At 49.8% G+C, this 24,283-nt stretch overlaps 1 protein-coding gene across 9 annotated transcripts in view; it reads right to left on the bottom strand.

Annotated features, from left to right (window-relative positions):
- Positions 1 to 24,283, bottom strand: part of SFMBT2 (Scm like with four mbt domains 2) — a 175,012-nt gene that overhangs the window by 5,311 nt on the left and 145,418 nt on the right. For all 9 annotated transcript variants that reach the window (XM_053572825.1, XM_053572822.1, XM_053572823.1 and 6 more), the window contains 5 exons: positions 18,346 to 18,455; positions 12,660 to 12,835; positions 11,284 to 11,450; positions 10,710 to 10,973; positions 9,867 to 9,995 (listed from right to left, as the gene is read on the bottom strand). In XM_053572825.1, coding sequence (XP_053428800.1) covers positions 9,867 to 9,995; positions 10,710 to 10,973; positions 11,284 to 11,450; positions 12,660 to 12,835; positions 18,346 to 18,455 — 846 coding nt within the window. The remainder of the gene's footprint in view (positions 1 to 9,866; positions 9,996 to 10,709; positions 10,974 to 11,283; positions 11,451 to 12,659; positions 12,836 to 18,345; positions 18,456 to 24,283) is intronic.

Below are 24,283 nucleotides of genomic sequence, written 5' to 3'. Positions count from 1 at the left end.
TCCCACACCATGAAGATATTCATTAAATGACTGTTGAACTGAACTTGCTACAGTTCAGTGTTACAAAGACTCACCCCAAAGCTCGTACATGGTTCCCCGGGCCTGCCCTGTCTCCTCATCAGCTTCCTTCCTGTAACAATCTGGTTCATCCACGTCACCGTCCTTTGATTGGACTGCTGGGCTGGAGAGCAACTTCCCTTCCCCTTAAGCAGGACTGTCTCCACAGTCAGAGGGAATAGCTGAGGCTCAAAGGGACTGTGGGCCACAGGTAATGGGGGCAGTCAGTGGTAGAGGGAGAGTGTGAACCAGCTCAGCAGAGCAGAATTCCTGCCTCGTGCTGCCCTAAGCCACAGGGCACAACAGCCGAGCAACAGCTCGTCAAACAGTGACGTCACACAGGCAACGCATTTTCTTAAACCAGTAATTAGTTTAACTGTCTTGAAAATCTCTAAAGCAAGACAAAGTGTGCAAACACGGCAGGCTTGAGGAGACTCATGTTAACCACGAGCACAGTTTCCCATCTGATCACATTCCAAAGCCACGTCTCCCCTACTAAGTGCAGCAGTAAAAGTGAAGCTCTAACTTAAAAAGTATCGGTGCAAATTTATTATTTAAAATTACGAACAAGCACCAGCTATGTTGTATTCGGCTTCAAGCCCTGGCTCAGCCAAGACCCAAAAGTGACCGCCCCAAACCACCAGGTGAGCATTGAGCAAGCCTGTGTCTGCACCGACACCAGGAGAAGCAGACTGTACAAACTGCCAGTGAGCAGGCCTGCGTCACCGACAGCGGGAGAGGCAGACTGTACAAACTGCCAGTGAGCAAGCCTGTGTCTGCACCGACACCAGGAGAGGCAGACTGTACAAACTGCCAGTGAGCAGGCCTGCGTCACCGACAGTGGGAGAGGCAAACTGTACAAACGGCCAGTGAGCAGGCCTGTGTCTGCACAGACAGCGGGAGAGGCAGACTGTACAAACTGCCCGGTGAGCAGGCCTGTGTCTGCACAGACAGCGGGAGAGGCAGACTGTACAAACTGCCCGGTGAGCAGGCCCGCGTCTGCACGGACAGCGGGAGAGGCAGACTGTACAAACTGCCCAGTGAGCAGGGCCGCGTCTGCACAGACAGCGGGAGAGGCAGACTATACAAACTGCCCAGTGAGCAGGGCCGCGTCTGCACAGACAGCGGGAGAGGCAGACTGTACAAACTGCCCAGTGAGCAGGCCCGCGTCTGCACCGACAGCGGGAGAGGCAGACTGTACAAACTGCCCAGTGAGCAGGCCCACGTCTGCACCGACAGCAGGAGAGGAGACTGTACAAACTGCCCAGTGAGCAGGCCTGCGTCTGCACAGACAGCGGGAGAGGCAGACTGTACAAACTGCCCAGTTAGCAGGCCCGTGTCTGCACAGACAGCGGGAGAGGCAGACTGTACAAACTGCCAGGTGTTTCTCATGCTGTATTTATGTCATTTCCACTTTTTTCTAGAGCACTACAGGTTATTTCACTATCTTTTCAAATGTTATCGATAAGGCTGAGAGTTCAGGACACCTGGAAGGACCCAGCAAGCCTATCCCTGGCCTGGGACCTTGGCCAATTCCACTTTCACAGCCAAATCTAAATATATTAGATCAAAATGGACAGAGAGCACATAGGTGTCAAGACACAAAGTCTTCTAGGGCCTCACAAAAATACATTTCTTCATGGGCCTCACAGAAACACATTTTATGTAGGTAGTGCACCACGACATAAAACCGTGCACAGGCAGCTTACCTGTTATGTTCACTGCCATCAACAGTGCAGGTCACAAGAGAACTGAAACTTATTCTAGGAAATGCATGTTTACTTTTGGGGTAGAAATTAATGCCCAGAAAAGCCAGGTGGTCTAACTATGCTTCCAAATAGCACTGGAACTGGAATTGTGGCTTTCTGCTATTAAGCTTTGGAGGCAAAATTGTAGCTCAGTCTGTAACATTCACCCTTGGTCATGGTGGCCATCTGGGCATAGAGAGTCAGTGCCCATTAAAAATCCACCCTGTGAGTTTTACAGCCCTCACTCTCACAGACGATTTCCATGCAGACAGCCAATGCGCACAGGCACCATGTCTGAGTGGAGGGTGCCACTCATTTATTTGTTTACTGGACATTTATTGAGCAGCTACTGAGCGCCAGGCACTCAGACAGCCTCTGGGAATATTGCACTAAACCCAGGGAATGCCCCCTCTTGGGAGATTCCAGGAACCCAAAGATACACAGATTTACAAAATCAAAGTGCTACATACCTCATTGCTGAGTATCACTATGGTCACCTTCGAGGCACCCCCCTGCCCCCCCCCTTGGGAAGCTATGAACCAATGCCAGCCAATGCCAGCACCTAGTCCACCCTTCAAAGCCATTTTTCTAGGATAAGTTCTTGAATATAATTTTCAAACCTCCTAAGATGGCAGCTCTGATGGCCATTCCAGAAAAAGTTCCAAAATTTCCTTTAAAGGGTGGAGTAGGCACTGGCCTCACCGCACACCTTTGAAGGTGACTGTAGTGATACTCAGCAACGAGGCACACAGCACTTTGTCAAGGATGAGTTCATGAACTTAACTGACCTTGTATTACCCAACAGGGAGGTTAAAACATGAGCACAAAGCTAAGGGCCCAAATAGGATGGGCCACCAAGTCAGTCCTCTGTGTATCTTTGGGTTTCAGATTAGGCAGTGCCTAAACTGAGACCCAAGGGACCAGTGGGGATGATTAAGGATAAGCCGTGGAATTCCAGGGAAGTGGGGAGACACTAGCCCAGGAACTTAGAACTTACTCTGAGATGTGTAGTAAGAGGTCCCTCTTTAATGGATTTAAGAGGGTAAGTGACAGTGACAGATCTGAGCCTCTCTGGCTAATGTTGGCTACAACGAACCAAAATGAATTAGGACACAAGGTGGGAAAGGCATGACAGACTGAAAGGAAGGAGATTTTACCAGGAGGTCCCCAAACCGAGTCAGCCGAGAGACAGCACTGGCCGGGACCACAGCCCACCGGCGGGGCCCCAGGAAGTGGGTAAACCAGCGACAAACAGGAGCAAACATGTGCTCTGTGCGTAACGGGCAAAGGATGGCCGCGGCAGTGGATGCGTCCAACGGAGCATGTGCCAGTGACAAGACTATAAATAACACAGACAAGAGGCACGAGAGACTAAGTCACTAATAGAAGAAACACGGTGAAAACTTAGGAAAAGGTGCTCGTCAGGAATCAGGAAATCCAAACTGAGCCCACAACAGAATACAGTTTTACAGCCACAGACAGGAAGAAGGCTGACAGGGCCAGGCCCTGACGTCAGCGTTTACACTCAGGAACCTCCTTCACCCTACCGACGGACAAGTAATTGCTTCACTATTCTGGAAAACATTTTGGCATCACCTAGTAAGTTGTAAGAGAAAATCAAACAAGAGCATGATAAGCACAAAATTCAGAACAGGTTCCACCTATGGCAGAAATAAAGGGAAGTGGGGCCAGGAGGAAGCCCTCAGGCGAGGTGGGGGTGACTGCCCGGCTTGTGCCCCCTTTTTAGAGGAGTCTGGCTCTTGCTCAGGCTGGTCTCGAGCTTGTGAGCTCAGGCAATCCACCTGCCTCAGCCTCCCAAGTGCTGGGATTACAGCGTGAGCTACCACACCTGAAAGCTATTTTAATTTAACTGTAAAATATTCATTGCATTAAATATTGGAGTATGTCAGACACCAGAGTGGATACCAGGGACACAAGCCATCTGCAGCCAGAGAACGGAAGACCTGGAGGCCCCAGTATTGGGCTCTGGCCCCTGCTGGGGAGTTGCACTGAAATTGTCTTCCAAGGAGGCACCTGCCAGGGCCGGGGCTGTTTGGTTGTCTGCTGTGTGTTTGTTCCCTTTGCTCTTTGCCGAGCACCTGGAGAGACACCTGCCCAGCACAGAACAAGGCTCTGTCCACACCGGCTGAATGAGCCCCTCATTCAGAACTGAAGAACTGGCCTCAGTAAAGCTAAGTCGCTGGATGGGTTAAGGCCAGGGTGATGGAGCAGGGCACAGAGAGCAGAGTGGGAGGAGAGGGCAGGGGGTGGTCCCCAATACGCCACAGAGTAGAGTCAGGCTCCGCAGGGAGAGCTTTGCCACCTGTTGGGGGAGCAGGAACATGGCACCCCCACCCTGAGAGCTTTGTGATGGGACCAAGGGAGGAGTCCCTTACAGGTAAGTCCCCCGCTCCCAAAGACGCTGGATCCTCTTATGGAAATCTGACATGGGAAGAAACGAGGAAGGTGAGCGCTCACTTCATCAAGCTGTGGATACACATGAGACAGAAACTCACGTGTCAGTGCGAGGGCTGACTGCAGGTCTCCAACTCTGCAGTGAAGGGTTCAAGGTCACCCCACTCCCAGTCTTCTTTGTGACACAGACACGGAGAGTGAATGTGGCATCTGGAGAGGTTCTGAGCTCATTGGACCCCGAGTCATCCAGGACGCATTTGCTAGTAGTCCCTGGCACAGTGCTGGACACACAAGAGACACTCCAGTATCCCCCGAACGAATACGTGTCATAAGACGTGTTGGAAATGAAGTTAGGCCTTGAGGTTAAATGGGAATTTGGTTTCCTTCCTCGGATGACCATACCATGTATGATGCATCCCTGCTCCTGGGGTCAACTTTCCTAACCCACAGCCGCCACCTGCCACCCAGCCTAAGGACCTCAGCCCTCAGCCCACTCGGCTCCGACCCACCTGCAAAGAGCCCTCGCCTCCCCTCTGCTCAGCGGAAGGCGGCTGGCTGGGCCTGCCGCAGTCTCAGCCTTGCTCAGGCTGGCTCTTCCTCAACTTCTCCACTTAAATCGACAACCCCTCTCTGCTGATACCAGTTTTACTCCCTTACACGCTTCTGCTAACCGACGTCGCAGCCACTGATCTGAGAGTGAGCGTTTAGCACCGTGGGCCTTCTTATTCATCTTCGTTTCAGGCAGCTTTTAACAAAGTGCCTCACACAGAGGTGACTCTATAAATTCTCATTGCAACGAGAGTCCTCTGACACACCTGCTACAGGGAAACGCAGGGCCTGCAGCCTGAGCAGTGCAGACTCGGAGGAGACTGACCACCAGAAGGTTGCGGGTGCCTGTCACGTTCTAGACGCTAGTGCCAGGCAGGCAGGACGATGCGTGCAGATAGCGATGGCTGTGCTGGAGGGCACGCGGATGGGAGACTCAGAGGCCGCACTTAGAGCGGGGACTGCACAAGCTGGGGCTCCTATTTCCCAGGGTTACAGTTTCCAGAGGGGGGGACTTTATTATAATCTATATATCTGAGCTTCCTGTTTTGAGATTATGTAAGAAAATTATAAAATAGATGAAGCTTGGGGCACTCAGCACTTTCACAGAAGCCTGTTTAGCAATTTTAAAATGTGCTTTAACTAGAGAATTTAGAATGGCATTATTTAAAGGGAGGTAAAAAAGAAAAAAAAAAAAAAAGCTAGCGAGTGAATTCCATCTGCTGGCTCTATCCCAGTTGGCATTTTCCTTTTTAATCTGCAAAAGCATGAAGGTGACAGAGGGCCCATCAGACTTCAGAGTGAGTGGCACAGAATTATGTCAGCAAATAATTTCTAAGAACCCACGAGCTACACGCCAGGTACTTAGGAGTGTGCACATCCTTTAAATCATGGTCATCACACCCATCCCAGCTCTGGGTTTTAATAACTGCTTTAAAAGGCAACCGGTGGGATGGGAAAAGGAAATGGTGTGAACGGGGTCTGTCTCGCTGTGAGGCTGCACTTGGGAGTCCACGTCCCCCAGTTCAAATCCCTGGTGTGGGCCTCCTCAATAGGAAGCTTTGGAGGCCACACTTGGAACAGCCCCCCCTTGGGAGCTGGTGACTCGTGCCTCGGGGTTTCTCTGCGTCCCTCACGGAAGCCCCTGCACACGGGGGACTGAGCCAAGGAGAAACCCAGAGCTGAAACCCTGGCCCAAAGAGATGCAGACCTGGGCACAGGGCACAGGCCATGGTCCCTGCTAGAATTACAGCCTCTTCATCCTGCATTTTGCCTGGAAAGAGTTAAGTGACAACTGGACCTGCAACCGGGAGAAGGGGAAGTGGCTAAAATGCAGCCTGTCCCTAGTTGACCTGCTGAAGGACCTGCACTGCCCGCTCTGGGCTCCCAGCTCCCGAAGTGACGTGAAAAAGAATCCCCGACCCCTTGGAGAAGACTGTGCTGCCAGGAATAAAATCCCACCTCTGATTTGCAGACACTGCAGTTCGGCACTGCTCACTGATAGGCACTGGGTTTAGCAGTTGGAGGATCAGTCCACCATGGTGCGCCAGACAGTGGGGTGCATCAGTGACCCTAAAATTGGGGCTGATTGATGTGCACTGTGATCACACAGATCACCAAGAGCCACTTGACCAGCTGACAGTGGAGCAGGAAAAGAGCACAGTACTTGGGTGAAAAATTGGGCAAAACAGGAGAATAACCATAATAACATTGTAAAAGGCCAGGGACCAAAGCAGCAGCCTGGCCTACCGCCCCTCAGATGTAGCTCTTGTTCGTGAGGTCCTTTTCCTTTCAAGGATTATGTGGATGGCACAGCAGAACTCACAGTTGATGCCATTTTTATAACTCTGCTCCTGTGCAATTCAGACTCGCTGGCAGATCACTTGTTAAGAACTGCCATAAACGGACAGCTACAAACTTGTAAAGAAATGAAATATGGTAAGACATACAACGCAAATGTTATTTAGCACATGGAGGAATTAAATTCACTCTGGGAGACAGTTTGGTGGAAGACCTGGTGGTTCCCAGGGGAGGTGTCAGGTCTACAGAAGTAGAGAGAGGAGGGAACAGTCTCAGATCAAACTAAACCCGTAAGCTATGCTGAGATATTATTTTATTAAAGTAAACCATCTGCTTCGGCAGCCTGCTTATCATAGATCTCTGATTCATCAAAGTTAAAGAATGGGAAAAATTTTATTGAGAGTTTTGTGTTTTCTTAGTTATAGATTGGGTGGATTTTTACTTCATAATGTATAGGTTTGCAACATAAAATTATAGGGTATAGAATTTCTAAGTAGTTGCCATGACATTTTAGAAATGAAAGGTATATGGATGCTGGTGAAGGGAATAATGGAAAGTTCGTAATTTTTGCAAATGCTCCTGATGATTATAATAATCTCTGAATTTACTACACCTGGGGCATGAACACACACATCTGTGGCCACTCTGTTCACTGGGGTCTCACAGCCTGGGGAATAAAATCTCCAGCTTCCTCCTCTTTCATAGTTCAGAAGAGGCCTCGCCAAGACAGAGCTGGGGCTAAAAGACGATAGAACAAATTAGGAAAAATTAACAGTAATTAAAGGTCTGACGGAACAGGAAAGGACCCAAGTGCTCACATGCTCCAGAAAGCCCAGTGGATAATGGCTTTTTATTACGACAGGTGAAACTGCCTGATGTGAAATGTAACATTAAACAGGAATATGACGATTATCAGTTACAGTTCACTTATTTTTCTTTCTCATGAGAGAAATGAGGAGGTATCAGGGCCAAGCTCTCACCCGAGGTTAGCAGAGCACCCTGGAAGGAGGCATCACCAACTGCTCAATCTGCATGTGGGGGCGTGAAATGTCACCAAGTGGGCGCAGGGACATGGCAGCGTGAGACTCGTGTGAGTGGACCTCAGGCCTCCCCCAAATCTGCTTTGTTTCACTTTCTTGCTTATTGCTGAGAACTTGTTCCAGGCACGGACACACCAGCTTGTTAACCGTTCCCAGATCAAGGGTCTCGAGCTCCTGTCACCTAACGTGGATTCTAGAAGTGAGATATCTGTCCTTTGTTCTGGATCAACTAAAAAAAATTTTTTTTTTTTTTAGTTAAAAGTGGGCATTTTAGCTTCAAAATAAAAATAAAACAGAAACAAAATGCTAGGTGACAGAAGAGGCCACATCCCATATCGAATGTTTGGACACCACAAGGCACATAACAGGCGCTGAGTGTCTGTCAGTGAACTCACCAACCCACAGATCACGTTAGTACGTTAAAGCCTGTGCCATCAGCACTGGTCACGTGTTTGGGTACCACTTTTCTTACAGCACCACCACCGATAAATCTCAGTCTGGACAAACATTGTGTTAGGCCACACTTTAAGCTGGATCCTGGCCTGTCTCTATCAACCTGTTATCAGCAATCCCCAAATCATGTAAGCCTTCCCATTGCTCAAAATTCTTTTCCTTCCTGCTTGGGTGTTGAACAGAAGGGACGAGCTCCTCCCCCAGGTTCTCGAGACCTGACGGGGCTCGTCCCTGTTTGTAGTCAGAGGTGCCGAGAGAGGACGTGCAGAGGGCGTCAGAAGGTGCAGGTGGCCCTCGGCTCTGGCCTCATGCATTCCTTCAGCATGGACTCAGAGGTGCTCAGGAGGGCCCCAGTGGTCAAGCTTCTCTGCACTTTCCTGGACATGGGGTGACAGACCTCTGAGGGCAAGAACCATATTAATTTGCTCTTTTCAGAAAAGGAGAGAGCTTCCCTGGGTCTGTGGGAAATCACAGTCCTTTCATTTTTCCCCTGATGGAATGCTCGAAATATTTTCTTTCTAGAGTACCAGTTGATATAGTCCATAAAAACAGAGCCTGAATAAACATGTCTTTAATTTACAATATGGAAAACAGTGTATTTTTAAACACAGGGTCTTTGGAGACAGATATTCATAGTGTAAGATAATGCAACAAATTTCAACAAGCTCTGCACAGGCTACAGCCAGACCAAGGGCTGAACCGGAAGCCTGCGTGTGAGGTCAGGGACCAGGACACAAGGGTGTGTGTGTGTGTGTGTGTGTGTAACAACACAGCAGCAACTCCTTTTCACGCTAATTTAAGGGAAAAGGAAAATAAAAACCCTCTCTTCTTTCTTAGTACACATTGTTGCAGGTCTTACATTTTAGCTGACTACGATCATTTCAGCTGCCGGATTACAGATTCCTCGACAGTAGGAGCTATATGGATTGTTTGTGCTTTTGCTCATCACAACACCATAGGTTTTAAAGTAGTTGATGAAGAAAGAAGTGAAGAAGGAAAGAAAACAGCGATGAAAGCGGTATTAAATAAACCACAGTGGACAGATGGCTTCTTCTGCTATGGAAGAGTCCAGCAGATACACTGTGCCTACTCATCTCATTAGGTATAACTAATACCCCCAGAAACTATATATTCGATGAATGGAGGACCCTGGAAGGTGGACAGAAGAGGGCAGACCGGCCTGGGGCTGTGGGTCCCCGGTCAGTGACCTGAGCGGCTGCTTTCCTTCATAGAGCCAAGACTTGGAGATGAAGGTGGCAACTCAAGCTCTCCAAATGGCAGAGACAAAAAGAGGCCCCAAGAAGCCTGGTCCCTCTAGCCAAAGGACCCACTGAGGGCTGGCCCAGCCAGACAAACACTTCCAGACACCAGCGGCTCCCTGCAGCTGGACGTCCCAGGGAAAACCTGCTGGTCCCACCCACACCAGCCTCGGAGGCTCAGTGAGCAGCTGACTTCCAGCCTGGCCAGGCTGCAACCAGGCATCAACCCCCAAAAAGGTGGCTCTGACAAGGCCAAGTAGGGATGGCCATCCCTGCCTGATGGTAAACCCCCCCTACTGTAAGGTTGGGGGGGCTAAGGGTGGGTCCTAGACTCACCCTCCCTGGCCACAGGATCAGTGAGGAGCAATAGGAGAGAGGTAGGGGCCTCCCAGGAGCCGAGTCTGCCACACAGGTGTCAACCACGGCCAAGTGGGCACTGGTCCTGGGCCCCCACCTGGCAGTCACGAGGACACCAGCTAGCACAGGAGGCTGCTTTGAGACCCAGAGTTTGTAACACAAAGCATCAAACACACAGCGAGCTGCCGTACCTGCTCCTGAAATATCTTGGCCAAGGGGGCGCAGTCCGTCAGCTTGATAAACCGCACCACATCGGTGACCGTCCATTCCAACGGGTTGCTCTCCAAAACCAGCCTCTCCTCATCTTCTTGTTTTGTGTCCTGCAGGGGAGGCAGAGGCAGGACCTCAGCTACTGTGGGGTCAGCCATGTCCCCCCCAACACATGGCTGGGCCTGACCTGAGCCTCCTTCCTGGGCCAGGAGCACCTGCCTCCTCCTCCCACTGTGCCCCTGAGCAAGCTGCCCAAACTCTTTGGGGAGTTTCTTAGCATCTCAGCCAGAGAGGCCTTGTTGGAGATGACACGTGTGCCCTCGGAGGTTAAGAAACTAGGTGTGGTTAGAGTCACTCTTGAACCCATTATGAATGGTACCCTCTGGTGAGGGACGAGGGCTGCTGGGGTATGGCTGACATGCCCGGGGCGCCAGCTGCTCCCCACCGCTCTGTGTGACATCAGTGCCACTACAGGCTTAGGGGAGGGTTGACACACTGATTTAATACTTTATGACACCACAGAGGCTTCTTCTAAAGGTTGGTGATGGGAGATACAGAAAGGGAAATTCTGGAAACCCAGTAGTGAAAGGGCCTGGGGACTTGAGTGATGTTGTGACTGCTCCCAGAACTGCACTCTGATGGGGACGATCCCCTTTGCGAAGAGGCAGACTCACCAGCATCTGTCCCTGACTTAGGAATTCGGCTACAGCCATGGCTGCTACTCTGAATATTTTAAACAGGTTTCCCCAGATCGCAGCTTGGGGAAACCCACAGCAGCACGCTCCTCAGAAGTGCGTGGGCAGCCCTCTGCCCCTAGGCCTCACCTCTGTCCCCTCGGGTCTGGCAGGTGGGCACTTCTCTCCCTCCTCTGCAGAGGAGGTGGCTGGTGCTCTGCGGCCCCTCCGTGTCCTCTCCATGGGTGGCCGGGGTGCAGGCTCTGAGCCGCTCCTCAGGGTGACGGCCCTCCGGGGCCGGGCCGAGGGCACCTCTGCAGATGAGGTGTCTGTCTGGTCATCGCGGAGCTCAGAGCCTGTCTCCTCACTTGCCGTGTCATCGTCCACGGCGTCTGCGTCATCCTCTTCACTCTCCTGGGAAGCAGAGAGAGGCACTGAAGGGGGTGGTGGAGAGGGGCCTGGTGGATGCCGCAGGGGGGCCTGAGGGCAGGATCTGGGCTGCAGCCACCCAAAGAGCAGGGTCTCTCCTGGCAGGTGGACGAGGATGGACCTGATCGTCCCAACATGGCCCTTTCAGCCAAAGTAACTGGACACGGTAAATCTGTTGTCAACAAGGAGTGGGTGCACGCTTCAGCTGCTGCCTTGGTGACGGAGCTGCCACACCTGCTGGTGGGGCCTGCGCGCCCCAGTGGAATGTCAGAAGGTGTGTTTGGGAGGGACGTACCTCCCCCGAGCCTGTGGCCAAGTCCACGGTGGAAGATCTCCGTTTCTTCTGCACAAAGATGGATTTCCGCCGCTTCCTCCGCCTGGCTGGCTTGGGGCGTCCCCCTTCGATGCTGCCTTCCCCGATGGGGGGCTTACTGATCTTCTTCCTCTTGCCGTAATAATAGGCTGTGGAGAGAAGGGAGAGTAGAAGCTTTACTGAAGGCTACGTGTGTAGGGACACACTCGGACGGAGGGAGGAGAGAGGGAGAGAGACCATCCTTTCATTGGGGACAGTAAAACTCAGACATGTCACCGACATGCCTCAGGAGTTCATTCTGAGAAAACAGCCCCCCAGGCTGCAAACACTCCTCCAGGGCCTCATATTCAGAAGGGGTCATGGGCTGAACCACGTCCCCCTCAATCTGTTGTTGGAGCCCCAACGCCCCACTGTGACTGATCTGGAGATAGCAGGTCCTTTAAGGAGGCCACCGAGGTTAAACGAGGCCATCAGCCCCAAGACAGCACCTGGCCTTCATCTAGAGGATGGATGCCTCCACAGGAAGGGGAAAGAGATGCCATGGCACGGAAGCTGGTCATCGCCCCTTGGATTAGAAGGGACAGAGGAGGACACAGGAAGCTCAGCACTGGGGACAGAGACAGTATTCTGGCTCGAGGCAGCGAAGTGCAAGGGTCTGAGAGCAGCCACCACAGATGGAGGAGAAGGGCAGCAGGAGAGGGGTGGGAGAGTCTGAACAGGGGAGGTCGCCACAGAGAGTGGACCTGGGTAAAGGGCAAAGAGAGAATCGTTGCCACTACTCAGTGTGAGGGCCGAGAGTCACTGGGGTTCCCAGTCATCCCTGACGATCAGTTGACGAACAGTCTCCTTCCAGCCACACTGCTCGAGTCCATGAACCCCGACATCAGGGCAGCACACACGTGCTCACTCTTCCCATGCCGTGAACCCCGACATCCAGGGCAGCACACACGTGCTCGCTCTTCCCAGGCCGTGAACCCCGACATCCAGGGCAGCACACACGTGCTCACTCTTCCCATGCCGTGAACCCCGACATCCAGGGCAGCACACACGTGCTCGCTCTTCCCAGGCCGTGAACCCCGACATCCAGGGCAGCACATACGTGCTCACTCTTCCTGGGCCATGAACCTCGACATCCAGGGCAGCACACATGTGCTCACTCTCCCCAGGCCCACCAGGGGTGATGCATCCTGCTCGTACTCAGCCCATCCCTTCCTACGCTGTAGTAAAAACACGCATGTACGTGCTACAGCAAATTTTTAAAAAGATCCTTCCCTAGCAATTCCTATGGAAAAGGTTCCAGAGAAGAAAATGAACCCAGATCCCCGGCGCTCAGAGCCCATCCTCCCGACTCTACTCACTGTACTTGGTTTTGGTGTGCATGGAGCAGTTCTCCGGGCAGTTCTCAGAGACCAGCGCAGGGCTGAACAGATTCGGGCAGCACTCCAGCTTGGCACACACCCGGCGGCAGAAATTGGCTACTTGGTCAGACGTTCGTACGATCTTAACCACAGCCCTGTACGTTTTGCCTCGGTACCTAGAAAACACAAAGGGCAAAAGTGAGTGGGAGGACCAGATGGTCACCCAGGCCCATCCTGCCTGGCGTCCTCCACACACAGCCCCGTGGCTTTCTGACAATGAGGCATATCCTGAGCAGTTTCCATTTTACTTGTGTTCATACTTCTTATGCTCTCACAAAAACATTTTTAAGAAATGCTGGAATGCACAAAATATGCTAAAACCCAGAATCCATAGCAATGAAGATTTCGTTTGGAACTTCCTCACTGTGCTTCATAAAATTTCACACCAAAGATTAGCAGCGTCCGGTACACACCTAATGGGCAGGGGTCTCAAAGTCAATGACATATAATGGATATTGTCTTGCTGCTGTGACATTTCATTTTTGAAACAGATGACGGCACCTGGGAATATGATTCTGCCTTGAACTCTGTGCAAATTCAGAATACTGAAATGCTGCCTTTGTCAAGACTTCAACGTCATGTTGTTGAAATTAGGACAATTTCCATTATTGATAAATGGCATCTATGCAGAATGTGATAGGTAAGCAAGGTCACGTTTAAAAGGAGAGAAATACAATAGATTTCTATAAAGGTAAAACTTAAAAACCCAAGACCCACAGAAAGTGCACAGCAGCCACCTGGGACCTGAAAACCAGGTGAGGACTCCCAATCATGCCAACACACCAGTCAGAATGGCCTCAGGTGGGAGAGCAAGAGCGGAAGGGAAAGCCCCGGCATCTCTAACCACTTATCACTCCTTGCCCCTCTAGGTGGGGAAGCGAAAAGATTTCACTGTGGACTAAACTTCCAGACAAACCACCTGCTCTCTCCTGCCACCAAGGTTGTGGTTTCCTCCCCACCAAGCAACAGATGGAACCCTTTCTGAATGGGCACCTGCAGCGAGTCCCCACAGACTCGCACTGTGACCGGGTGAAGGGCAGTGGATGGAGTCGGACCCAAGACAGCAGCGCAGACATGGGGACAGCAGTCCTTCCTACAGACCTTTACTTCTGGTTAGATGGAGGTCTTTGCACATTAGGGACAATAAAATACATTTCTCCAGTTAAAACCCAAAAGCCCAAGTGAACCCAACTGAGAATGCTCTCATGGGAGACTTTCACTCTTGATACAGACTGACCACGGGGCCTCCCAGACGCAGACAGCGGGCCCAGCCCCCGGGTGTAACTGACGGTGGGGCCTTTATGGAGGGAGTGAAGGTTGATGAGGCCATACAGGTGGGGCTCTGATCTGACAGGACGGATGCCTTCCAAGGCGGGGTGAAGATGCAGTATGTGCATTTGCACAGAGAAGAGGCCATGTGGGGGGCGGTCAACTAAAAGCCAGAGAGGGGCCTCAGGAGAGGGAGCCAACCCCTGCACCTTCATCCTAGATTTGCAGCTTCCAGAGCTGTGAGAAGATCGATGTGTCTGCTCCGGCCACCCAGCCTGACGCTCCCTGATCAGTCCTGACACAGGCAGCTGCACAGCTTGGGAGGAGAGGCGGCCACATAAGGGGACCAGGACTGTCTGCCAGCACCTCCTGGCTTCTCCTGCTGCACGCTGCCCACCTTCCCTCGCTCAGCTCACTTCTCCCAGCAACTCTCTGAGGCCATCTTCCAGTGCCTCTCTCTGCTCTCGGTGGGGAAGACCAGGCTGAGCTGAAGGCAGGGAAGTTTTCCCCGAGAACTTTTTCAGTGCACCAGAAAAGCAAGATCTGGAAATTCAAGCAGCATTTATACTCACCCACAATGAGTCAATTTCGTGGCTTCTGAATCCTACAACTACAACTGACACTGGCTACTCTCCTGCCACAATACTTAAATATTAATTCATCTCGTGTCTTCCCCCATGGCCTGGTAACAGCAGAGGGGAAAGGCAATGCTGCTTTCCTTGATCATAATGACTGAATGAAAAGTAATAAAAATTAGGGCCCCTCCCTCCTCCTCCCTACCTTGCTTCTGGAATCCGGATATTGTCATGTGTTACTCATCACTTTTGAGAAAGAAAATCTTTCTCCTGTGTCAAGAAAAAAACACATACAATGAAGTTGCCAATGTAAGACCAGCAACCAGTGTTGGAAAGCAGACTGGATGGGTTCCTGTTTGAAGAAAAGGTACTGAAGCCGGTATCCACACACTGCGGGTAATATGGTGTGTATAATGTCTGGCTGAAGACTTGGGCCCTGGAAAGTAAGTTTCAATCACCTTTCAACACAGTTTTAAAGCTCTCACAGGCACCGAATCGCGATGAACTTTTAGTCGGCCACAGACCATAGGTTCGTGTCCCACAAACATACTGAAATGAGAAACTTCAACCTGGTCTTCTTTTTATGTCTTTCTAAAACACTGGAAAAATGCTTTTCCATGAATAAATTGTTTTTCGAGCCTATCAACAGCAAAATAATTCAATTCTAACTTGGGAGGAAAATATACTTTATATTTCTTCCGTGGTCTTTCCTATTTCAGCCCCTGGGCACTCCCTTTCGCCTCACTCTCTCTGATGTGCCAAGCTCGGCTGTCTGTGTGGCGAGACCTACATCAGCCTTGCGTAGCTAAGACCATGCTTCGAGGCTTACAGACTTGCACAAGTGCTCTTTCTCCTAAGGCCTCCGTGGCCCCACAGGTCGAAACCTCCCCTGTCCTTGCCCTTGAGAAGGAGCTCGGGGACCAAGCTTTGGGTGGCTGTTCTCACGACCGCGTTAGTTGCATTAAGTAACAGCCCTGCTGGGAAGATGGTATATCCCACATGTGGTGGAAAATGTAAGTTTTTATTATATTTGTAGACCAAAATCTTTTCAAAGACACCTTCATCCTCTCAAGTAAATGGGCCTTTGCTCTTCAGAGTAGGAGAGGAATCCATCAGGAACACCAGATGCGCAAGGACAGAGTTCACACTGCCCCGTGGACAGCCTCACATCTGCTCTTCCGAAAACGCTCTTGATGATTTTATAATTCAGCTCCCAACAATCAACCAAGAGAAATGAAGGCCCTCAATAAGGGTCTTTCCTCTTGTGAGCTAATTTATTCATGACAGAAAACATTTCTGCCTTTCAGCTAACTGGGCAAGAAGCTCTCTCTCTCTCTCCTCCCATTTGCACCAAAGAAAATAGCAAAGTTGTCAGGATCTAAAAAGTTGTCGTTTTACATCAGAAGGAAAGCAGTGACTCAACGCATCGTATTTTCGCGGAAAAGCTCCTGCCTACTGTAAACCTGTCATTAGCGGCTGCTCTGAGATGCTACTATGATCCAGCACGGCTGAAACCAGATAGACATTTTCTCATTATAACTTGCTGTGTAAGACTTTGCTGTGGAACTTACTGTCATATTTGATATAATAGGTAATACGTCGCCTTTACGGTTCTGCAGGGCTGGATTTGCACCACGTCTGTTTTGATTGTATCAGGCTGGATTTAATAAAAGCTCTGATCGACTCGGTAACATGAAAATGAGTGCCAACACTTGAGAAACGAGCTCTCCCATCATTTTAGTGTCTGGAGCAAGCTTTTGGCTGACGGAGGGGCGGGGGAAGAGTTAAATGGAATTTAAGACTTTTGTAGTCTTAGTTCCATGTTCATTGGGTGTATTGGAATTGTATGGAATTTTGCAGAAAAACTGGGGTTCGTTTTGCATTTGTTATTTTTAAAAATGTGTATATATTTATGGGGTATAAGTGCAGTTTTATTATATTCATAGATTACACAGTCAGTGAACTCAGAGTATTTAGGGTATCCATCACCCAAGTAATACACATTGAATCCATTAAATCATTTCTCATCATCCCTCCACTACTGCCCCCCCCAAAATGTTTTAATATAAGAAGGATTTCTCTACATAAACATACTTGAGTTTTCTGCCCCCACCACTAATGTGATTTTTAAAAGAAAATGTTCTACTATTACCGATAATCTCCTCCTTAAAGTAGGAAACTATGGAATAGTAGATGGATAACAGTCATTTAAATATTTCTTGAGAAAGAAGGAAATGATAAAATGTAGCCCTGAATTCCTTGGCACGCTACTTTATAAGTCAGATGATTAAATTCAAGGACTTATCCTACAAAAGTGCCACACACTTCATTGCTAAAGATCATTATGGTCCCCTTTGAAGCACTCTGTTTGACCAACTGGTGACCATGGTGATACTCCGTAACGAGGGCAGTAGCACTTTTTCTAGAACAAGTTTGTAAATTTAATCGTCAGACCTTGTATAATGACAACGCTGATGGCCATTCCAGAAAAAGAGTTCCAAAATTGCTCTGAAGGGTGAACCAGGTGCTGGCATCAGTGCACAGCTTCCCAAGGGGAGGACCTGGAAGGTGACCTGGTGACGTTAGGCAATGAGGTACGTAGCACTGTTTCTAGGACGAGTTTACAAACGTAATCATCAGACCTTATAAACAAACAAACCCTCTCCTTACCTACACACGTTCTGTTTCACTTTTGTGATTTGGCAGAGTACGATTTGACCATAAATGACTTTTGCTAAATCTAAGATTCAAGAGTTGTCCAAAAATGACACAGGTACCAGGCTGGAAGGCTGGCAGGGAAGGCTGAGCATCAACACCTCTCCCAACATCTCTGCTCAGTACGAAGATGAGTTAACGAAAGAGGAAAATGTTACTGGTCATTACAAATTATTTAATAATTCTCCATTTTCCCTAGGACAAGTACAGGGGCCTTCTCTAAAGGAGGGCTTACAGACATACACTAGCCATTGAAAAAACGATTCACTCTTTTACCATGTAAAAAAAGCATTTCTTAAATATTACATCTAAATGGTATTTAAGAAGTCAACCAGTAAAATGTAGCCTATTTGAAAACCATAAATACTAAAAGCCCTCTCATGAACTCCAAGCAATAATTCCATGTGGAATTATCTTGAGAAAAAGATCTTCATGTATATAAACAATTGCATTCAAGCAATTGATTCAGTTCCTGCTCTCGATTTCAGATGAAGAAACTAAAAGCAAAGCAAAAATGTCACCTTTCCTATTAGCCTATTTCCAAATATAAGAACAAAGTTACCCAAAGAGATACCAAACCAGAGTCCACTGTCATCTCAGGTAACCCAAACAAACATGTATGGGGGCCTTTTATCCTTTAAAATCGTCAACTCTCAAAGAACGTTTACATTTGGCAGAAAGTCTTTACAATATCAAATATTAAGAGTTGTTTATGAACATAGCATAGTAAAATGATAAGGGATATCCTTTTCTTCATAATATTTCCCCTTTTGATCAAATATTCTATTGGCTCTGAAATGGTAAGTTTTTGTTCTGAATGTTTAAATACAATAAGGTGTTACTTGAATAAATCTCGACTTCACCTCAGGAATCCTACCGCCGAAGCCAACTCTGTAAATGCCAACAGATCTGCCCGTCATGTGTAGAGCCGGAGAACGAACATCCTTCAGTCCAACCCCCCCCACCCCCCCATTCTCTGGGCTATGTCAAAAAGAAGAATGACAAGTTTCAAAGTAGCCGGTGAAGCCTCACAAACACCCTTGCTCTCTAGAATCAAAAACACTCACTTGGCCTTCAGCGTTTCCTCCTGAAAATTCCAGCGGGGGTCTTCCACCAGCTGTAGCTCTCGGAGTACCCTTCCCGGCTTGTAGGCTGCGTTGATGATCATGCTAAGAACCTGTTCAGAAAAAACAAGCATCATGAGCTTCAGCTGCACTCATCCCCACTGGAAGGAGAAGGCTTTGACAACCAGACAGGTGACACCTGGGAAGCGTTCACTGCACACCCACATGAGTTGGATAGGTCACCTGGCTAACGCTGAACTAACTCACCATCCAGGTACACAGAGGGTGGTAGACTAGAATCCTTGGGCTAGGAGAGTGCAAATCGTTCCCCAGAGGAGGTGGCAGACAATTCTAGCTGCAGAGAAACCGAGGCATTTTCTCCAGGGAGCAATGCTATTATTTTTTAACAGCACAGCCTATTAGTGGATAGGCTAGTAAGAATTTCATTCTAGCTTTTAATTTTACTTTATAAGAAACCAATGAAACTGAGGCAATGTTAATACCAACACTTCAGGAGAGATTTCAGGTACTGGTCAGAAGGGTACTAAACACTGAACACCAAGACAACTCTCTTAGAGATGCGAGCATTTTACATGATAGTCTGGAACATCTCACACCACCGAGTATCTTATCTCCTCAACCTGCCCCCTCACTCCAAAGTCCCAAGTCCAAGGAAATGAACATGAGGTCACTGCCTGTTGCTCCAAGAAAGACCGGGTATCTCTGTTCTGAGAGTCCTGACTGCAGGCTCTGGGCAGATAAGACGCTCCAGGTAACCTCAACGTCCTTTAATGAGAAGGGCAAGGAACTCAGACCCCTGGGGTACTCACCTTCCTAAAGGCAAATCATTATCTACTAACGTTTATGAGGTCTGGCTCACTCCTGGCTGCTCCTATCTGAATAGGAGCTTAAAAATTGTGATGGTACGAAGCAGAGACTGGTGGGGCTTGGTTCCATGATGAGAGCCATGGGGTGCCAGGCACCTCCTAACGTTTGTGCATAAAAGAACATGCCAGGTATGGCACCCACATGTCACGTTTCAGAGCAAAATACCATGGAGGGCGTGAGTCACACTCCTCATGGACGTGAGGAGTGGCATTACTGCCCAAAGAGCTACTGTTTTTTGACCAAGACCAGTACAGTACGAACGGGAGGAGAGAGAAGAACGTCCCGGATTTGGGTGTCATGGTTTCCAGGGGTCCGCCCTGTTCTAGGAGGTAACCAGCCTGGTTTGTACCTTGATTTCCTTCTGCAAACAGAAATGTCTTCTCCTATTGTAACTAAGGAATCAGTCATAAAATAATTTATGCTATGCAGTCAGCATGGCAGCTGTCTTTTCTTCACCTGGGTAGTGTTTTGCTACATTCCGAGGACCCCACAAAAGACCTCCCCAGAGAATGGGGCTTAGCCAAGGTTCTCAAAAGCCAGAACGAGGCAGTCCAAGTGGTTCTGGTACACTTGTATTTTTCCTATTAGAATAATCATCTGATTTTATTGTGTACTGTCAGTAGGATTTATAGAAACCAAGCTTAAAAATAAATCTAATTAGAACTGACTGCCGTCGAGCACACGGCGTTTATCAACAGACAATGACATTCCAGCACAGGCTTTTCATTGAGTTTGGCTGAGAACCCCCAGAGCTACGTGTTATTTGCTGCATTTTGTGACTGTGAACAGAAAATGCCTTCCAGAGTTCCATGCAGCCTGGGAACAGGCAGCAATTAAATTATGAAAAGCATCTGACACAGAATATGCTTCCCTTGGCTTTTCCCGATGCCGTATCATTCATCTCCCGATGCAACAAGCTCTCTCTGGAACTGTGAACTGAATAATTTCTGTGTCCATGACATCTCAGCGGGTGACAATTACCCCACAAAAATGACCAAGTACACAGCTGCTATTGCTGTCCAGGGTGAGACTGGAATATTGTAACTTGCAAAACATCAGAATTTGACTCATGTTCTCGACCAGGGAGGGCAGCACAGACCCTGCCCCGTTAACTTACGGGCTCTCAGTGTGGCGTCAGGGAACAATTCCCAGTAGACAGGTGAGAGGGGTTGGGGCACCTCTAGGAGGAAATTCCAATGCCTCCTTGTATTTTTCTGGATTCAAAAATGTTTGCTGAGAATACACTTCTACAGGCAAGTCCCCCAAAGTGTATTATGGGTGAAAATCCGTAATTTTTGTACTTGGACAGGACCTGGGGCCAAGTTCCAGCTGCATCCCTTGGGAGCTATGAGTCCTTAGGCGAGATGCTTAACTGGCCTTCCTTGTCTACACACAGAGGCCCCGCCACCTGCATGCTGCAGACACTTGGCCCTCTTCTCACATCGAACGGTCCTTACTGACGCTTCAGCTAAACTCTGTCCTGCCCCTCAGCCCTGCTGTCCCCACGTCTGTCAACAGCTAGGCCTGCAGGCTTTCTGAGTCCCCACACGACGGCTTTCTGGTTGTCAAGTGTAAGTTGTTATGGGAGGGAGCTGAGGACAGATGCACAGAGATAGACAGGCAGGAAGACACTCAGACAGGGAATCACAGGCGTGCCCCCCCCAAGTGTGACAGAGCAACGGAAACAAAGAGATGGGGGGAAACAGCTAGACAGAGGACAGCAGGAATATAAACCACAAGCAACTGAAGCCGGATTCCAAACCGCCAGGTCCCGGGTTAAAGCTCCAAAACTGGAAGTGACCAGGAGCAGCACTGCTTTACCTCTAGGGGGCTGGGAGGGGCCAGGTCACTGTATGCAGGTGGGCATCTCTGACTCAGGGCTAGCGGGCAGGGGCACCGTGTTCCAGCCCAGGAAGGCATCTGAGCTCAGAGCACAAACTGGCTGCAGCCCGTAGGACTCACAGCATTTCTTTGGTGCCTCCTGCGCAAACCTGTTCCACCTGTTAGCCAGGAAATAGGATCAGTGTGGACCCCTTGGTGACGACATGTCTGCACGCCTTGTTGCTGCTTCTGAAAGATCTTATGTTCCCTATGTTGACCCCCAGCTGTGATGTCTGAAATCACTCCACCTGCCTGGTGCACATGCCACACTGCATGGAGGGATCCTGAAGTCAGAGTTGACAAAGAGGTGGCCGTGGAGGGCAGACATCCTCAGGTCCCCACTGCCGGTGAGAAGGAGCTGCAGCCCTGGACCCTGAGCTGGACAAGGCACAGGACACACCGTGTGAAGGTGAGACTGAAGAGGAGATGGAGGCCACAGGGCAGGCAGCTTCTCCAAAAAGACAACAGTTTCCAGCCTCTTAATCACTATCAAAGCAACAAGTGGTACTGGGGTCCAGCTCTAAAGCAGCAGTGATGGCTCCTCTGACCCTGGAGCACAGAGTTGGGCACCCATCTCTGCCATGCACCTGTCTCAGTGAGGGCTGGCTGGAATGAAGCACACCCCACCCCCGGGGAGAGGAGCAGGGGACTCTCAGCTCTCTGAGGAGGGGACCCCAGCTCCCACCTCCAGGAGGCCTTCAGCTTCCAGCACATCCATGGCAGAGACCCCTGGAGGAATGAATGAATGAATGAATGAGTGAGTGATGTTCCCTTCACTGCTGTGTTCCCAGGGCCAGAAGGTACCTGGGACATGGCAGACCCCAGTGGGTACACTCTGACTGAGCTCTGTGCGGTCTGCACTTGCAAGGGCCCAAGAGCTAGAGACGCCCCAGGAGGAGAGGACGGAGATCAGAGGGGGAGCCCTGCTCTCTGCAGCCTGGCAGCGACCTAACATCCCGCCCAGACTCCAGCATCTCAGACCAGCATGCCCATCTTGCTGTCAGATCTGCGGCCAGCTTTTACAAAGTAAAGACTAATTATAACCTGTTCTCTTCATCTCTCAGGAAGGCTTAATTGTCTAAGCCTTCCTTGACCAGGCTGTGGAAGCGTGTATCAAAGTGACTCTCTCTATGTACAGGACAGACTGACAGCAGACAGATACACAGACTGGGGGAAAAGATATGATGGATAATGATGGAGACAGATGGTGGATGAGGGATGGGTGGACAAAGAGGGAGATACGGACAGATGATAGGCTGATAAAGACAGATAAACGGATGACGGATAATGATTATGATGAAGGTACGGACAGAACTGGGCAGATGGTTGACAGAAAGATGACAGATGATGATTATGAAAAGGTAGGAGAGGTATAGACAGACACATATCTGCAGACAGAAGGGACAGATGAAGATGGTGGAGAAGCAGACCCATGGGTGGGCGCGTCAGGAGGGCGGTGCAGGCAGACGCATGGCCACGTGGTTGGTGTTCTTCCTGTTGGAACAAGATTCCTGCCTGGGCAGAGCAGAGGCTCGGTCCAGCTTGGATGCGGCATCACATGTGGCCTTTGGGTCCCAGATGAGGGCCCAGGTCTCAGCAGCATCTCAGCTCACTGGGTGGGGGCTGCGCCTCAAGGAAGGAATGTGCCCAGGGCAGCGTGTCACCTGGAGTCACCCGAAAGTGCCCCGAGTACCCGGGCTCCCACAGCTTTCTCCTAAGCACCAGAAAGAGGAACAAATGGAGCAGGAAGTCTGTTCTGTTTCTACCATTAGTGGAAAGGGCACGACTCATCAAGTTCCCCTCTGTGAACATTCCCCTCTTCCATTCCTGAACTCCTGCTTCCAAAAAGCAGGGCACACAGCAGGGCCAGGCCCGCAGCCGTCAGCGCCGTCAGAGAGCAGCTACCTGCCCCACACCCTTGAAAGCCATGTGGACAGCCTGAAAAAGGGACTCCTGAGGATTCTCCACCTGAAAGAGTACACTTCAGGTTTTCACCAGAAACAAAGATGACATACTGGCAGATATTTTAAGTCAAATAACTTCTGTGGAGAACCAAGATGCTTGCCAAATCTGGGTGAGCCAGCTGGATTCTCCCAGGACCCTGTCCCCGTGGCTTGTGGAGTCTCTATAAAGACAGGCTCCATCACTCTTCCCAAAGGGGTGTTTGCAGCTTCTCTCCCATCTTCACCATGACTATGTCAGAGACTGAGATCTTCACCCCGGGACACACCGAGGTGAGTAAACATGTCAGCTGTCCCCTCTCGCCTCTTGTGCCCAGGCTGGTTCACTCATCCTCTCTTTCACGTACAGATACAGCCACACACAACACCAACCTCATGCACAGGGATATAAAGTCACCCCCGCAAGCCAGGTGATCCATGAGATGGCAAATAAGTTATTAAGCAAAAATTTCCTGGAGACCTTTGTGCAATACACGAGAGATAAAAGCCAACAAGACTCCTGGTCACAGGAAGCCAGCACTACAGAGACCTGAAGCTTATCTTTCAGGGACCTGATATGTGGGCCTGGGAGAACCTGGGATAGAAAAAGATAGTCCTGGTTGACACTGATAAACACCATCACTCCAGTCTGTGCCCACTGTCACCTGGACCTCGTCCCAGCCTCCACCAGACCAGGCCCCGGCAGTCCATGACACCCCAACACGTCCAGGTGTACCTGCCGCTGTCCACACAAGGCCCATCTGAGTTTGCTTATGTGGGACCCCTGGACCTGGATGGGCCACCTACTCACTCTGTTCCGATTCTTCTGGGCCACCTACCTCACCACACTGTCTCTGGAACTGCGGCCACTGATCCCTCAGTCCCTCCAAAGCCCATTCAAGTCTGACACCCAGAAAGTGAGTGCTAACAACACGAGTGAACAATTACTTTTGCCCACCTAGAACCCAGAGCCTGACTTCACGGCTTGCCCTGAACCTTGCCAGAGGCCAGCTCTGTACCTACATGCCGTCTACTTTCAGCAGAGCAAGAGGAAAAACAAACCTCATTCTACATTCCCTAAAGATATAATAAAAGTGTCTAGGGCGGCCCCTGTGGCTCAAGGAGTAGGGCGCCGGTCCCATATGCCGGAGGTGGTGGGTTCAAACCCAGCCCCGGCCAAATTAAAAAAAAAAAAAATAAAAAAGAAAAAAAAAAAAAAATAAAATAAAAGT

Source organism: Nycticebus coucang, chromosome 20 (genome assembly GCF_027406575.1).
Source record: "Nycticebus coucang isolate mNycCou1 chromosome 20, mNycCou1.pri, whole genome shotgun sequence".
Classification (NCBI taxonomy): domain Eukaryota; kingdom Metazoa; phylum Chordata; class Mammalia; order Primates; family Lorisidae; genus Nycticebus; species Nycticebus coucang.
This window is presented reverse-complemented; position numbering and strand designations above follow the sequence as displayed.